Here is a 16,947-nt window from a genome sequence, read left to right as displayed (position 1 = left end):
ATAAACCGGCTTTCATATAATCCCATGTCTGCACTGTATATCTTTGTTTTATAAATGCAACAGGTCTACTTTAGTTAAAGTAGTTTAAAAATTCTTATCTGCACATTTACTTTGCTAGATGCGCAGATAAGTTACTAAACTGTTGACGTGAGATGATTCGCTGCTGCTAAATGTAATAATTGAAGGCTGTCATTATTTTATCATCTGAAGTCATTACAGCCATTCCTGTTGCTAGCATTAATGCATGCTAGTGAATTCTGATGATGCTGCAAATGTTAGTTCTTCAGAGAGAATGAATAGGTGAGCAGAATAAATGGAGCTGACTAAGCAGCCAGATCTGTGTCTGTGGATAACCAATAACTGGAAGGCATATTGTGCATTGAACATAGCCCAGACCCTGAGTCAGCACAAAGTGACAACTTACAAATGAATTACCTTTTGCCTCAGGTGTCCTTGGTTTTGGAGAAATCGCATACCCCTTAGTGTCTGATTTAAATTCTTCTTTTTAACTTTGATTTATGGCAAGATCTTCGTTCTAGAACAGGATCCAGTGACCTTATTTTTAACATACATTAACAAAGTTGGTGTACTTGTACCCTACGTGGATGTATGTATACTCAGGGTGTACCCCCGTGTGTGTATGTTAAATCTAAATTCAATACTTTTAATCTGTTTGAGTTATTGTTATGAGAAGGCGCACAACAGGCTAAGAACCTATTAATATAAGTGGTGCACTAATGTACCATTTAGTGAGCTAATGTTATTTTTCTGATGCTTATGAGACTGTTACATAAGGTATGTCCCAATGTATACTAATAAAGACACACATTATGCATGCCTCACAGCTGTCCTGGTTTGGGTGTATTATGTATGAATTGGAGCGTGTCATGTACAGATCTTGTGGGGGGATTATTTGTCACGATTTTCCCTGTGTTAATGTTAGGAAGCATGCATTATGTAAATTTAGACAGCGCAATCCAGATTCTTTCTAGCATGGGCTTTATCTAATATACAATACTTCTGTTGCCACTGTTCAGTACATTTACTGACATTAAAATAAATTTTTTCTATAGTGAACACATTTTGGTTTGCAAAATGCTTTGAAGAGGTTACTGCAGATTTGTATACACTGGAAATGGACAGCTATCACTTAGGACTGAGGGGTCTATTTACTAAGCAGTGTTAGGAGTCAGAGAGAAAAGCGATAAGGTGCCAGCCAATCAGCTCCCAACTGTCATTTTTCAAACACAGTTTGTGAGATGGCAGTTGGGAGCTGATTGGCTGGTACAATCCTCAGGACAATCCCCTTTTGTTACATTCCAAATCTTCAACTCACAAAACTTACTTTACCATAATTTAACTTGTAATGACCATTTATGAACAGGGGCAATTGGAATATTTTGCTATAACTGGTCAAACTTATTTGGGATATAAATGGAAACAGAGGGTGGATTTTATAGTCTGTCGCATAGGTGTCCCTGTTTTTCATTTCTAAATTACGGGAGCCCCAATTAAGCTACTGACAGCTGTGTGCATGTTGCTTTGGACATATAAGGTATTGGGGAGCACAACACAGTATAGTTAGGACAGTCCAGCAGCGTATAAGGCTGAAATAAAGGTGCAGTGCAGGAGCTTGGGGGAAGTGACTGAAGCAGCAGAGGCAATGGGGCTGGTATAGCTAATGGATTTGTTCTGGGTGTTGGGGCTGGTTGTATAACGCAAAGTGTGTGTGAAAGAAAGTAACGTCCCCTCCCTGAGCCATAATAGATGTCCTGTAGATTTTAGCAAGCCAGGACAACGGCTTTCTCTCTGCTCTGCAACACAAATTCCTCTCGTGTTTGAGATCTTTTGAGTTCATTCACATAAGACACTGTTACCCTCTTTGCCATCACCACCCCATTCATAAAGGGATGAACTATTTCTTCATTTTATGGTTTCTCTCTTGTTTCCCACCTCTCCTTGCAGAGTCCCCACATAAAAGAATGGGAGAAAGCTTTCTTACTCTTCCCCTCACTTTCCCAAGTTAAATATAAAACGACAAATCTGACGTCATTTTCTGTTTTAAATGTTTATTTAAACTTCTATAACTGCATTGAGTCTGACCCTGGAAAACCACGATTTGTTTCGGTTTCAATGCTGTTTTGTTATACAGTACTTCTAAAGCTGACATAAATAACATTGCCTTTGCATAAACTGTGGAGGTTATTTAAAGAGCGGTGTCCTTTTCCACGCAGGGTAGCAGAGCGCACCAACATTGTTGGAAATTGCCTGGTTTCAGTATAAATAGTTATAACTTTTAAAAGTTGTTAATGTACTTTTTCAAAGTGTAGGTGACATTATTTATTTTAAGATGTTAGTGCTTACTGCCAACCATAACAGAAGAATATCACTCTCCCTGTATAAAAAATGGGGACACATAAGGGTGCCCAAGTATATTGACATCTACAATAACTACAATTCTAAAGCATAGTATAGTATTTTAACATATTCAATTAAATTGATTTAGTCTTCTATAGTACAGGTTGAGTCTCCCATATCCAAATATTCCGAAATACGGAATATTCCGAAATACGGAATATTTTTAGCATGACTGAGATAGTGAAACCATTGATTTTTGATGGTTCAATGTACACAAACTTTGTTTAAGGCACAAATTATTAAAAATATTGTATAAAATGACCTATAGGCTGTGTGTATAAGGTGTATATGACATATAAATGAATTTCATGTATCTACACAAACTTTGTTTGAGCCACAAAATTATTGAAAATATTGTATAAAATTACCTTCTGGCTGTGTGTATAAGGTGTATATAACACATAAATGCATTCTGTGTTTATATTTGGTCTCTATTCCTAAGATATTTCATTATTTTATGCAATTATTCCAAAATACGGAATATTCCGATATCCAAAATACCCCTGGTCCCAAGCATTTTGGATATGGGAGACTCAACCTATATTACATTTGAATTAGCTGTTTGAAGCAAATATTTGTCTTGCTTTCCATGGAATAAAAGAACTAGACCCAAAGTATGTGAAAGGCTGATTACGTTACTGTTGTCTAAATATGTCTGTTAATGTTGCTCTTTGTTGGTTTAGCTAAGGTTTGAATGGGTAGGTTTACTATACCTTGGGAAGAGAGAAAGTGGGGAGAGATAAAGTACCAACCAATCAGTTCCTAACTCCTGATCGGTTGGTACCTTATCTCTCTCTAAGCTTTTATACATCTCCCCCATAGTCGCTGGAGATACTACAAACACTGCAACACTTTCTTCTCAAGTTACCGTATTTCTTCTTCTGTTTGTAAGGAACAAGTCTTGGCTTCACTTTGGAAATACTGGGGGGAATTCATTTGCACAGAATAATTTTTTGTGTGCGGTAAAAACAGAATTTTATTGCAATTCTTTTTTTCCGGGCAATTCAATTACCCTCCATTTTTACCACACGCAAAATTTGTAGTTTTCAAGCGAACACATAGGAACCGGGCAGACTTGGCATAATATAAGACTAAAGAGGAAAAAACCCTACAAGGTGAAACTAAAAATGTATATTTTACTAATATATCTCATCGTTTTTTTAATATGTGTGTGTGTGTATATATATATTTTTTCTTTTTTACATATTGAGACTAGTAACAATTCTTTTCTTGTAATTTTGCACAGAAACAAATCTAGATCGCTGTGGATTTCGGGGTTCATCATGTTTAGGGTTACCGTTCAATCCATCCATGGTATGTTGATTCCTGAAAGATTATCTACAATGTGTTAAGGGGCCCATACATCAGCAATCTAAAAAAAAAAAAAAACAATTCACAGATTTTTTTTTTACCCCAATGATTTAAAGATTCCTCAATCTTCCAATCTGCGCCCATACATTACAGATATTCTTCAGGGATTTGCAGATAATTTACAGCAAATCACTGATTTGCCAATCTTGAAAGGCTCATCATTTTACTAGTAACGTTCGGCTGATCGTCTCCTTACACTACTAATCCATAGCCCCAATTGGTCTCTGAAATTCAACATGTTGGACAACCTAATTTTGCAATTCCGATCACTATTTGATAGGAATCGGCAATCGGTGAACCCCATACATTGCCCATACATTTTTTTTTTTGTACAGTGAACTGCAAAATGCCAAATTGCCCCGATTAATTGCAGATGTATTGGGGCCTTTAGGCTCAAACGTTCGTCCACTATACTAGGGAGTAGTGCTGAGCCAGACAGGGTATAAAGGTGGCCGTTACAGATGCTTTGACTACCTTTGTATACAGCTTAGTGTGGTTTCTGACTGAAGCAATTACGATGGAGGCAGAGACGTGATGATAATACTCTGTTGGAAGAAATGTGAAATGTTATTTTTTTAATTATTTTCCAATGGCGAGAAGCATCCTAAAATGATTACCATAATAAAATAGTCTTGTCATTGGTGTTCTGTAACATCCCTAGTCACCAGGAAAAGATATATTTTATATTTAGTTTAATTTTTTAAGATAATGTGGGACAGAGTCATTATTTATTTTTATGCCATAGAATTAATAGTGAAGTGTATTACATGGCCTCAATATTTTCTTTTGGGCTTTCTTTTTCCTTTTGTGCTGCTAATAAAACAAGGTATATTACAAATAGCACTTGAGTAAGGGTATTTCTGCATGTTGTATTTTGTCCTTCTCAGGGCCATGGCTTTTACCATCCGTATGACAGTGGGCACATAGCAATGACATACACAGCTCTGTCTAGTCTGCTAATATTGGGAGATGACTTCAGCCGCATTAATAAGGAAGCGTGCCTCGCAGGGCTGCGTGCTCTCCAGCTTCTCGATGGCAGGTAAATGTCAGAGCATTTAAGTCCTCATCAACTTATTACTGGTGGTGTATTACTGACCAAATAATATATGCAAAATAAATGGAGCATATATACTGAATGTCCCCCATGCTCTCTCACATCTCTGCAGCAGGTTGCCATGGTAGGAAGGAGGTGCTTCTGTCTAATAAAGCAGACAGCTAGGCAGACTATTTTGCAGAAATGCTCTGTGAGGATTGGTTGATTCAGTCATATGGTCAGGGCTAATGATGTCACAGCCATCAGTCTCCGCTCTTTGGTCTGTAGGGAGAGGTAATATTTGACTTTTTAATAGGCATAAAATGTCTGTTTATCACTATGTATTTTACCTTCGTGGTTCATATCAGAAAATTAAATTGTGGGTGTTTATTAGTCCTTTAACGTCTCTGCTTCTGAAATTGGAGTATACTATAGAGATTGTTCTCCATGGCCTCTGCATAAGGGTTGGTTGGCTTTCAAGTGTAGAAATCGTAAATGTTCCCCCCACCATCACCATACGCCACGGTTGTAATTCTTGAAGCCTCTCAGGAAAGTGCTCTAATGGTGCATACATACTAGACGATATGCTCCCTGAGCGATATCGTCTAGTGTGTCCCCGGCAGGGTGTGCTCAATGACGCTCATGACATTGAGCACACCCGCTGAACGATATTATTAACGGTATCGTTCAGCGCCGGGATCTCTCCCCCATTCCCCAACATGCAGCAACCTGACGACATCGTCAGATTGTGCTGCATGTTCAGGCGATGGACAATGTCGGAAACGACCAGCGGGAGTGCGCATCGCTGGTCGTTTCCGACATAAAAGTGCACGATTACTGAGCGATTGCATCGTAATCGTGCAGTCGCTCAGTAATATCGCCCAGTGTGTACCCACCATTATAAGAACCAGTAAGGAGAAAATGAAATCTTGTGTTTCCTGCAGTTTCTGTGCCGTACCTGAAGGAAGTGAGAATGACATGAGGTTTGTGTACTGTGCTTCCTGCATTTGTTACATGCTCAATGACTGGTCAGGAATGGATATGGAGAAGGCAATAGAATACATTAGAAGAAGTATGGTATGTACTTTTTAACTTCAGTACTTTATGTAATTTTTTTCTGACTTTGTTACGTGTGCATTTTCCTTCAATATTTGAGTTCACAGAAGAACATAGGTCACAGATAAGGAGAAGATTTGGGCAGCGGTGGCACAGGTCAGACAATTAGAGAGGGCGGCTAGGCTCCTAACAAATGTATCAAAATCTACTGAAACAAAATGTGTCAAAATGACCTTTTGTATAGAGATAATGTCATTCAATTCTGTAAAATGCTAGGTAGTAGCTGATTGGTTGTTATGACCAGCTTTCCCATTTCTCGACTCTTTAGAAGGTTTGATACATCTCCCTTTGTAAGTCTTAAGGTTCTAAAATGGAAAAAGTTGTAAGATTATGAAATGCCAAAAGGGAGAACTGTACAGGAACAATCCAAGAGTCAAGGTTCAAGTTGTAATCTAGCAAGTGTAGCATAGTATAGTTTCTCATTTTAAAGCCTCAGTTTTACGGTGGAACATCAGAAGGGGACAGTTCATCTTGTAGGTGGTAATTGCATGTAGGCGTCCTATGGTAAAGACATGGCACAATAGTGATTTGTGAAAAAACGGAGAGAGGCAACCAAAAGTATTTGTGGAGGAGATTCTTTGGTTCAGTTTCAAAATTGAATAAGGTATGTAAAGGGTAGCATCATTTGGATCAAATTTTTCAACAAGCTGACTTGGGGCATAACTGACTGATATGGGCTGCTGGCTAATAGGTGCAGACTGCCTCATTAAATTACTATAGCATGTTTGACTGGAAATAATGTATTTTGCCAGTTATACCTGTGGGTGCAGCACCATTTTACTGTTGTTTATTTTTAGTTTGAGTCTGTCCTTAATGTATATGCCTAGCAGTAACCAAAATCATTTCTTCATTCTATCCTGTGGTAAATGCATGAACAAATATCATGCTACATGGTACTATGCTTACCTGTTTTTGCTCAGTGGTCCTGTACACTAGTGGGAGGGGTTAGGTTTAGACAGCGGGAAGGGAGAATTAGGGGTAGCAGTAGGGTTAGGATACTTACCGACAGGTGTCGGTATCCTATCTCTGTCGGGATGCCGGCGTCAGAATTCTGACTCCTGAATGTCGGCATCCTGTACCCAATCCAGTATTTTGTGCCTTATTATATATGCAAATGTAAAGTTCTTCTCGTTTTAATATGTATTTTTAGATCTTTTGTGTTTTGCATGGGGTTTTCAAAGTTAAAGGTTAAAATTACCAATTTGCTTTCAATGTGTACAGTGTAGCATTGTTTTATTTGCTACACTGACAATAAGGTGCTGTGTGTGGTCATCCGATTCCTTCATGATTTACAATTTTGTTTTTTCAATTTGTTTTTTCAATTTGTTTATATGACATTTGCAAATCCCTCATGAACAAGTCGCATGTATAAAAGGACGGTGGCATGATCATGATTTGCAAACCACTCTCTGTTGTATGGAAATACTTTCATGGAACAATGGATATCTTTGTGGTGTCTGAGTTTTATGTGCAACTTTCCTGTACTCAAACAGAAAGACAGTGCGCTTCCCAGCCAATCTATATACATGCTTACTCATACTGGCAGCTCCACCAGCAGGATCTGCTACTTGCTGAAAGAAGAAATCCAAACCAAATGGATGGAGCGCTTGTTTAAGAAAATACACAAGATATTTTGTAAAAATTAATTTTAATACAGGTTGAGTCTCCCAAATCCAAAATGCTTGGCAACAGAGGTATTTTTAATATCGGAATATTTCGTATTTTGGAATATATGCATACCATAATGACATATCTTGGGAATGGGCCCCAAATCTAAACACAGAATGCATTTATGTTTTATACACACAGCCTGCAGGTCATTTTATACAATGTTTTCAATAATTTGGTGGCTCATACAAAGTTTGTGTATATTGAACCATCAAAAAGCAAAGGTTTCACTATCTCATTCATGCTAAAAATATTCCGAAATACGGAATATGCCGACATACAGAATATTTGGATATGGGAGACTCCACCTGTAACACCAATGTAAATAAAATATAAAAGATATATTCAAAATCAATGCAATACTCTGCTCAGCACTCAGTAAATCAATCAGGTCAGAAATTAATCATCATATTCTTCGCACATAGGTAGGTAATTAAATATATACACACTTGCCGATGGACAGATATGTCTGCTGCACAGCCTATGCGATATGTCTGTGAACGGCGCAGTTCAGACATATCGTGTGTACACACTGGCCGACGGGCAGCAGATATATTGGCCGATCAATTGACCGTCCAATATATCTGTCAGTGTGTACCCAGTCTTAGTTGCCATCAGATCATTGAATTAGAGTAAGGGTCGGCAATAAGCGGCCCCCCAGCTGTTGTAGTACTACACAACCCAGCATGTCCTGCCACAGTTTTGCTATTTGGCCATGCCAAAACTATTGCAAGGCATGCTGGGATGTGTAGTTCAACAACACCTGGAAGGCTGCTTATTGGCCACCCCTGCGTTAGAGTTGAAAAAAATGTAAATAAACAACTCCTATGTGTGTATATACTGTAGTTTGACTTAACTTATTTTTTTTTTTTCTTTATGACTTCAGTCTTATGAGAATGCACTGGGTCAAGGAGCTGGATTAGAAGCACATGGTAAGGTTATTGGAGATCTGTATTGTTTTTGCATTTATACAGCTGCATATTACTCTTTCTCTTAGCATATAATGAAGTATATCAGCCAGATAATTTGACAGTTGCACCATCCAGCTGCCAATGTGTGGGTAAAATGGTAGTTTTGAAATAGTCCTAAAGCAACTTGACAGCTTTCTCATTTACATTTTACATTCTTTGCTTAAATCCACAATAGTAATTGTAGTGTCCTTATTATTTTTATATATATATATATATATATATATATATACACACACACACACCTATACTACAGAGCTCCAGCGCCGCAGCCGTTCCCTCAGATCCTCCAGCCGCAGAGTCGAAACATGCAGCCAAGCCCACTGTCTGCTCCTGTGTAATCACATCTGACCGTCGCCCCCCGCACCACCCCGTCATGCCTTTGGCTCCAATAGTGATAAGAGCAGCTTTCCTCTGGCTACGTCCCCCTCCTGTGACCGCGTCTTACCGCCGGCTCCGGATCCAAACTCGATGCAGATGATAGGGATAAAACTGGCAGTGGCTCCCCTCCTCTCCGCGGCAACCTGGTGACAGCGATGCGGCACCCTAGGGTGCTGTGGCGCACAGTTTGGTAACCGCTGTAATAGGGTGTCAGTTCAATAGAACTCGCATTTTTTCAGAGTTACTAAAAATCGCCATTATCAAATTCGCATCCAGATGTTTTCCCATTGAAAACAACTCGCCCAATGTAATAGGGTGCGAGTTTCAAACTCGCAAAAAAAAGTTTACCAAAAGCCCCCACATAATAGACCAGCTTCAGGATAGCGAGTGTATCCTGAGCAGGTCACAATAACACAGCAACTTGCACATATCCATAAGATACATGCATGTATCTGTGTGTACTTATGCTAAATGTTTTTTTATAAAAAAAAAAAAAAGTGACATGCAGTCTCTTCCCATGCACCCCCCAAAAGCATAACCAGCCCCAGGCTTTAGAAAGCTCCTAGTTCTAAAAATACAGGGACCAAAATGTGTAGGAGGCCCTGTATATTAAGAACCAGCACAGGGCTTTGCTGAGCCGGTCCTGGTTGTAGAAAAACAGGACTCCTTCTAGTGGGGTGGTAATGCCATAGCCAGGGAAAACCTTTCACCAGTTTCCCCAGCCAAAGCATTACCCCTGACCGCTAGTCAGCCCAGGCCGGCGATACCTGGGGAGGTGGGGACCCCCCCAATAAAGGGGTCCCCCTCTCCAGAGCACCCCAGGCCTAGACCGATAGCCCGGGGCTATCCCCGGCACCTGTGGGCGGTGGATGCCGAGTTGATAATGCCAAAGTGTAGTGTAAAATAGAGGTGTAAATATTGTCTTTAGCTGTGGTACTACACGTCCCAGCAAGCCTCCCCCGCATGCTGCTACTTGGAGAGCCACAAGTACTAGCATGCGAGGCATTACGGGCCCGCTGGTACCTGTAGTTCCACAGCCAAAGAAATACTTAAACACACCACACACACTGTGTCAGTTAAAGTTTATTATAACATACATGCACACTGACTATCGCACATACTCACCTAGTATCCCGGATGACATCATGTCCCCTTGTCCAGTAGGATTCCATAGTGGTACCTATAATAAAAAATCCATACTCACCTCAGTTATGCGTAGTTCCATATAGGCATGATCCGTGATGGCTTCTGTATAACTCGCACCTTTTAATGCTTGTCGCATATCAACCCAAAACTGACGTAATTATTGGCCAAATTAAGCTAATTAAAAAATATATTTTTGCCTAATTAGTCATTAAGGGAGATGTCCCAATTGTTCTAAACCAAGTCCTGACATTTCTACCTTTTAAAATAGGGATTTTCCCCAACTTTCCACCTGCCCAGGAGGTGGTGAAAAGAAACTTGCGCAAAAGCCTATGCAAAATTTGCACCAGCGAAATCCGTGGCTGATAGGATTGCGCGATAAGTATTCGCACGGTAAGCTGTTTTTTGCGTAAAAGCGGCTTATCGCACCCAATTGAATTCCCCCCCCTAGTGCGTTTTGAGGCATCATTTTTATAGCTACACTGCACGGACCACAAATGCCCCAACATGACCTTGCTCCTCTTACTAAGGAGGGCAACATTCTCAAGTGCCAGTCACCAGTATCTTAAACCAACCAGTATAAAATAGATCTGGCATGCAGAAATAGCGAGCTGTGAAAAAGGGATGAAATGTAATTTCTGCTGCAGGTCCAATTTTTTTTATTTTGGGTAAATAAAACTGTTCGCCGGCTTTAGCAATATGAAAAAAATAAATGTCAACACTATGGTATTTTACTTTATTTCATCTTTGTTGAGATTGGTACAGGGCCATTGGTCTTCTACTAAAGCAGTATGTGGGAATGTGATATATTCAGTTTCCCTTGCCAAGTTACCAAAGATTTATATTTTGTATGCCCAAAATTGGAAATGGCTTTATTTGAAAAACATGTGACATAAAAAAAAGTTTGAGACTGTAATCTTCATTTATCAAAATGTCCCCTCTGTACATAAAAGGAACATCCTCTCTGTGTATCTGTCTCATCAATATTATAACAACTTAAACAGGCTTGTAGCTTTAGCTTACAAATGTTACGATTTTAATTGACACCTTATCGCTCCACAACAATGAGCACCTGGGGTATGAGAAGAAATCCGACAAAACTGCTGGTGCACAATGCCGTTTTCTACCCTTAGCTCGGCGGAAACAGCATCGTGCCTGGCACTTATGACTGAGAATGCCGGTTCTCGCAACTGACCACCATGTTTAAGGCGCAAGAACGAGCATTCTCCGACTTAACAGCACACTGAATTGAATAGCTTCGAGAGCTCCTTCCCGGTGCTGTTCAATTCACGTTGCATTGAATTCTGACCAATGTGACTTTGAGCTAAGAGCTGACACCTGTGATCAGCCATGTGTGTCTAAATCAGGAGTGGGCAATAAGCAGCCCTCCAGCTGCTGTTGAACTACAAATTCCATCATGTCTTGCAACTGTTTTAGCATGGCCAAATAGCAAAACTGTGGCAGGGCATGCTTGAATGTGTAGTTCTGCAACATCTGGGCGGCCACCTATTGCCCACTCCTAGTCTAAATAGACCACAGGCTGATTACTGAAGAAAATAAAAAGTTAAAAAAGAAAAGAGGCTAAGGATCGGTGTCTGTCTCCTGTGACCCCAGTCACCTGATGCTTTGAAACTCCCAGTTGGCATCTCAGGTTACAGCACTGATCAGCTGACTGGGGTCACAGAGGAAAGAGCCGGACACTGATCCCTGGGTACAGCAGCGTGCAGGTAAGAGTGGGGGAGCGGAAGGTGGGTAGCAGGCGATGCATGAGCGGTCACTCTTAGGGTATTTTTTGCGAGAAGTTCACAGGAGAGGGCTCACTGAATATATGTACATATTGTTGCAATATAAAGTGTTATATTGTTTAGCAATTTACTGGATTACATTTTTTTTTGTCAGGTGGATCCACTTTTTGTGGAATTGCATCTCTTTGTCTCATGGGAAAGCTGGAAGACGTCTTTTCTGAGAGAGAATTAAATAGAATGAAAAGGTGGTGCATTATGAGGCAACAAAATGGCTTCCATGGGCGACCAAACAAACCAGTTGACACCTGTTACTCCTTTTGGGTGGGAGCAACTTTAACGGTAAATATTTGTACAATTTCAATAAAACAATTAAATGCTTTTAAAATAAAGAAAATTATTTAAATTGTATGAAAATTATTAAAACAAACAATAAATCTATTTTTTTATTATTTTTTAAGCACCGATTTGCTGTACTTCCACCAAATAACTAAAATTAGCCCAACTGGCGTTGGGCTCACCATAGCTGATAAGGAAGTGGCTGCTATGATATATATTGTGCTGATGTGCCACCACATAGAAACTATACATTTATTCTTTGCTCATTTCAGCTCTTAAACATCTTCGAGTATACTAATTTTGAGAGAAATAGAAATTTCATCTTGTCAACCCAAGACCGCCTTGTTGGGGGCTTTGCTAAATGGCCAGATAGCCATCCAGGTAATGTATTTACTATTATTAATGTTATATTGTGTGGTTATTTAGGAGGGAAATAAGACATTTGTAGTACTAATAGTATCAAATAGTTAATTGAAGAAACTGCTATATTACTTTGTATATAAACATCATCTTTTGTTTGTCGCTTGCACTGCCTGGCCCAAACTAAACATCTCTAATTGTTTTTTTTTTCGCTATTCATTTTTTAATTAATTTTCTCCATTTCTGTAATTTCTAGGGCAAGTAGTCATATAATTTTATGCTGTTTCCATCGTTTATAGCTACATACATTAGCAATCTATGTACATCCCCTATAAACGGCCCTTGTGTCTTCAAGTCAATATTAGACAGTGGCACATCTAGGGGGAGGTCGAGCAGGGCACATGCCCTGGGCGCTGCGGCCCAGGACACTGGTTTCAAGTCAGTGTAGTGTGGTCCGCACTACACAGTAACAAATACCGCGGCCGGGTAGTACACTCGTATATAGCTTTCACTTTTTTTATAGGGTGGGACTGAAACTTTTGTTTAGTGGTATAAGGTAAATGAACTGGTCTAGATATTTTATGTGTACAAAACAAGATGGAAGCGGCGAGATGTGAGTACAAATTACCTAAGAATGAGAATAATTTTTAGAAGTCTACAAATGCAGCATGCATTAAATTGTCTTAATTCGTGGTCAACCTTTCTACTACCAAACCATTGGTATATATTACTTGCAAGATCATGGTTATCTGAAGGATAGCAATGGGCTTGGGTAGATATAAGCATGAGTAGATATCATTTATGCAGTGATAAATAAGTGTAACATGACTGACAGCATTGTGCGGTGGTAATATTCAGTAGCTGGGGATAATCTTTGCACCTCTGAGATTTAACGAAATATCTAAATACGTTACACATGCAAAGTTGCTTCTTCAGTAGGAGGTTGTGGGGAGATACCAATATATTGTTTTCGCCACTAATTATAATGATGTCTTATAATAAGCTAGTCTATTGGTATCTGATGAGAAATGCGTTCCAATATTGTGGGAAATCCTAGCTGAACGCAGACTTTTCCTCCAACTTGCTGATATTCGTACCCTAGACCTCCTCCTCTACCCCTCTGTGTCGCCCCTGTCTGTCTGCCCTTCCCCTTTAGAATGTAAGCTCTCACGAGCAGGGCCCTCATCCTCACGTGCTTCTCCTCCCCCTACTTATAGTATCATTTACTCCTAACTCCCCACAACGGCACCTAACACCTGGTTGCTCATGTCCTGCTGCTTGTGTTTTGCAGCTGAGTTTATAACCTTGTCCTTGTCCTGCATTGTTTTGTATTACTATTAACTGTTTTTCTTGTGTGCTCATTTATGTACTGTGTAAGGCGCTGCGGAACCTTTGTGGCGCCATATAAATAAAGGATAATAATAATAATACAGTGCAGCATTTGGAGAGGTCTGCACACAGAATGATTTACAATAATGTCACCTCCTAACTCATGTGTTATGTTACACTTTTTTATTGTCAAATTACATTTACTCTCTCCCAGCGCTCTTGTTCTATTTTTATTATGGTCTTTACACTAGGAGACCATCAGGTTGAAGTCAGTAACGTATTTAAGCTGCAGGGACGCTGTCACATTGAAACACAGCAAGTCTGCAAAGGAAAATCTCTACTGTGTTTTAACTGCAGAGATTGCTGTCACGTTATTGTAATTGAGGTTTTGATTAGAACAGCAGTGCGCTTGAAAGGTTCTGCCGATAATATAAAATAAAAAAACCTTCATTTAATATTACATTAATAATTTGGCCTTGTCTGTGGTCTGAGCGTAAGTAGCTGTCAGTCACTTGTAGTAAAAACATAGAGCGGAAAGTGATTGACAGTTGCCTCTACTCAGACCACATATGATGCATTATGTGATTAAATAAATGTAAAAACCGGGGAGACTTGCCCCCTAAATCTGTCTGTAAGAACTTAACTATGACCCCTTACTCACAAACAACTTTAGCTTTCTAGCAGTAACGGAAACCTGGCTCATACTGTCAGGCACTGTCTCACCTGCAGCTCTTTCACATGGTGCTCTCCACATCTTCACACCACTAGGCCTTATATGTAGACAGTGGGAAGGTTGGTTTCCTCTTTTCATTCTACATTACTTTCTACAAAGTAACATTTATTTATTCTTCTATCAAAATAAAATTAACTGGCCACCAAATCAATATTGCTGTGTATCTGGATTATATAGGCCCTCTAAGTATTTTCGTCCTATAGCACATGTTGGTTCAGCCAGATTGCAATCAGCGATGCAATCTATGAATATTCACTTAAAGTGTGAAACGCTTCCCTATGAATAGCATACAGCTTGTAAGCAAGTTCTCCTTACCTCTTTGTGAATACAAATTTTTGTGTTATTACCATTTGTAACAAGCTGCAGTGTATGTAGGCGCTGTACAGTATATTAAAAAATAATGCTGATAGAAGACCATTTGATTTCTGGTATATCTGTAAATAGTGCTGTTGATAAAGTAAATAAAGTATCTGTATAAAAGACATGTGAACACCTCTAAAGAAGTCTTCAGTTTCGTGTTATCTACATTGTCTGGACATTTTGTCTTTCAAGCTCTACTAATGATGTTGTTGCTTTTATTCTTGGTTATTCACCTGTGGTTCCTTTTGTGTATGTTTCCAAAATGAAGCAACTTTAATATTTGTATACAGCGATGTTCCTGCACTCCATCTGGACAGTTCTAGATCTAAGTATTTATATACTTTATGCCTTGTTTTGTTGATTTTTAAGTTTGTTTGATTTGTGCTCACCAGTTGCTTTATTGATAATTTCGTTTCCTGCATCATTTCTTCTGTAAATTGTATGACATCCATAGTGCTGACTGTATATTGCACCCATTTTTTGTTACCATGTACTCAAATATAACATCCAATACTTATTATAATATACATGCTGCAATAATGCACCAACCACTTCCTGTTTTTGTCTACTCTTCACAATTTTTTTTGTCCTTTTAGATGCCCTGCACGCATATTTTGGGATCTGTGGCCTTTCTTTGATGGGGGAGTCTGGTATTAATGAAGTACACCCAGCCCTGAATGTAAGCTTAACAACATATAAACGTCTTCAGCAGCTCCATGACACATGGAAAGCCAAGAACTATGTTAAGAGTTCAAATCATCTGCACCTTAGCACTTGATCGACTCACAACATCATCATATTAGGATGGAGAATGGAGGCCCTACTACTAAGCCATGTATTTACAAAGTGTGCTTTTCCATGCTGGAGACATTCGAACAAAGTGTCCTCTTTTTTTTTTTTTTCGTAGCACTGTAATGTACGTCAGCTAGTTCTCCCATACCTCAATAAAAACATATTTTATAAAGCTTATTATTTAAAGTGCTCACTGTTTAATAAAATAATTTTTTTAAAATACATCTTGGAAACCTTGCTGGAGGTATTAAAAATTTTTTTTAGAACATATGTCTAATACAATTATAATGTCCATCAAGCTGAGGATTATTAAGGTTTTTATTTTTTGTGTATGCGAAAACTTTACTACAATAATGCACCCTGAATAATAAGTGTATTAATGACTAAGTATTTTATTGGCTTGTTTACATAGTCAATACAGATTTCAGAGCAAGGTTGAAGATGGCTGAGCGGAGGTGCTGGAAGGTTTTTAATAAGAGATTAGTATTTGACTTAATTTATTAACTGAAAACACGTTCTACTTGAGTTTGGTAATATCTAATTCAATTAGGCTGAATTAAAAACATAATATTATAATATTGTAATCCATTTTATTAATGCTTCATCAGTTGTGTTTTGTTTTATTGTTTTGCTTTTTTTTTTCTTCTCCTGAGCGACTGGGGGTGAGATGTATCAAACCTTATAAAGAGTGGAGAAGTTTCCCATAGCTAGACGTTGATTGGTTGCTATGGGCAATGGCCAGTTTTCCACTCTTTGATAATTTCCCCCTGAGTCTTGCAGCCTAGAACCTCCTCAATTCTGAAAGAATAGAATACTTGCATAGTATATTTTGAGGACCGATGCAATTCATTATGTCCAGCTTCCTTGCACATCATTGCCAAGTAATGACCACAGAATGTGTGCTACTCACTGTAATGTTACAGAAATATTACTTAACCAAAATAAATTTAGTCTGTCAATTTATACAGTATTTTACAATAAAATAATTGTACAGTTGGTTTCTGTGAATATATTTTTATTCAGCATTGTATTGTAGTGATCTTGTGCAATGTGTTTCTTTTTATGTTGATACACTACAAAGAAATGTCTTCTATGTAAAGATTTGCTTAAGTCTGAATATAACTGAGCTGACTAAGGTACGTGCTCATTCATTCTTTTGCAGCAGGTTGCCATATTATGAGGAGGTGCGTCTCT

General features: G+C 38.9%; 1 protein-coding gene across 1 annotated transcript in view; it reads left to right on the top strand.

Annotated features, from left to right (window-relative positions):
- PGGT1B (protein geranylgeranyltransferase type I subunit beta) overlaps nt 1–16,729 on the top strand; it is a 39,314-nt gene extending 22,585 nt beyond the window's left edge. The window contains exons 3-9 of the mRNA XM_088477727.1: nt 3,665–3,732; nt 4,677–4,828; nt 5,767–5,899; nt 8,493–8,538; nt 11,998–12,182; nt 12,452–12,560; nt 15,558–16,729. Coding sequence (XP_088333853.1) covers nt 3,665–3,732; nt 4,677–4,828; nt 5,767–5,899; nt 8,493–8,538; nt 11,998–12,182; nt 12,452–12,560; nt 15,558–15,739 — 875 coding nt within the window. The 3' untranslated portion in view covers nt 15,740–16,729. The remainder of the gene's footprint in view (nt 1–3,664; nt 3,733–4,676; nt 4,829–5,766; nt 5,900–8,492; nt 8,539–11,997; nt 12,183–12,451; nt 12,561–15,557) is intronic.
- Nucleotides 16,730–16,947: the final 218 nt, after the last annotated feature.

The sequence above is a fragment of the Taudactylus pleione genome, unplaced genomic scaffold (genome assembly GCF_031769625.1).
Source record: "Taudactylus pleione unplaced genomic scaffold, aTauple2 ptg000202l, whole genome shotgun sequence".
Classification (NCBI taxonomy): domain Eukaryota; kingdom Metazoa; phylum Chordata; class Amphibia; order Anura; family Myobatrachidae; genus Taudactylus; species Taudactylus pleione.
This window is presented reverse-complemented; position numbering and strand designations above follow the sequence as displayed.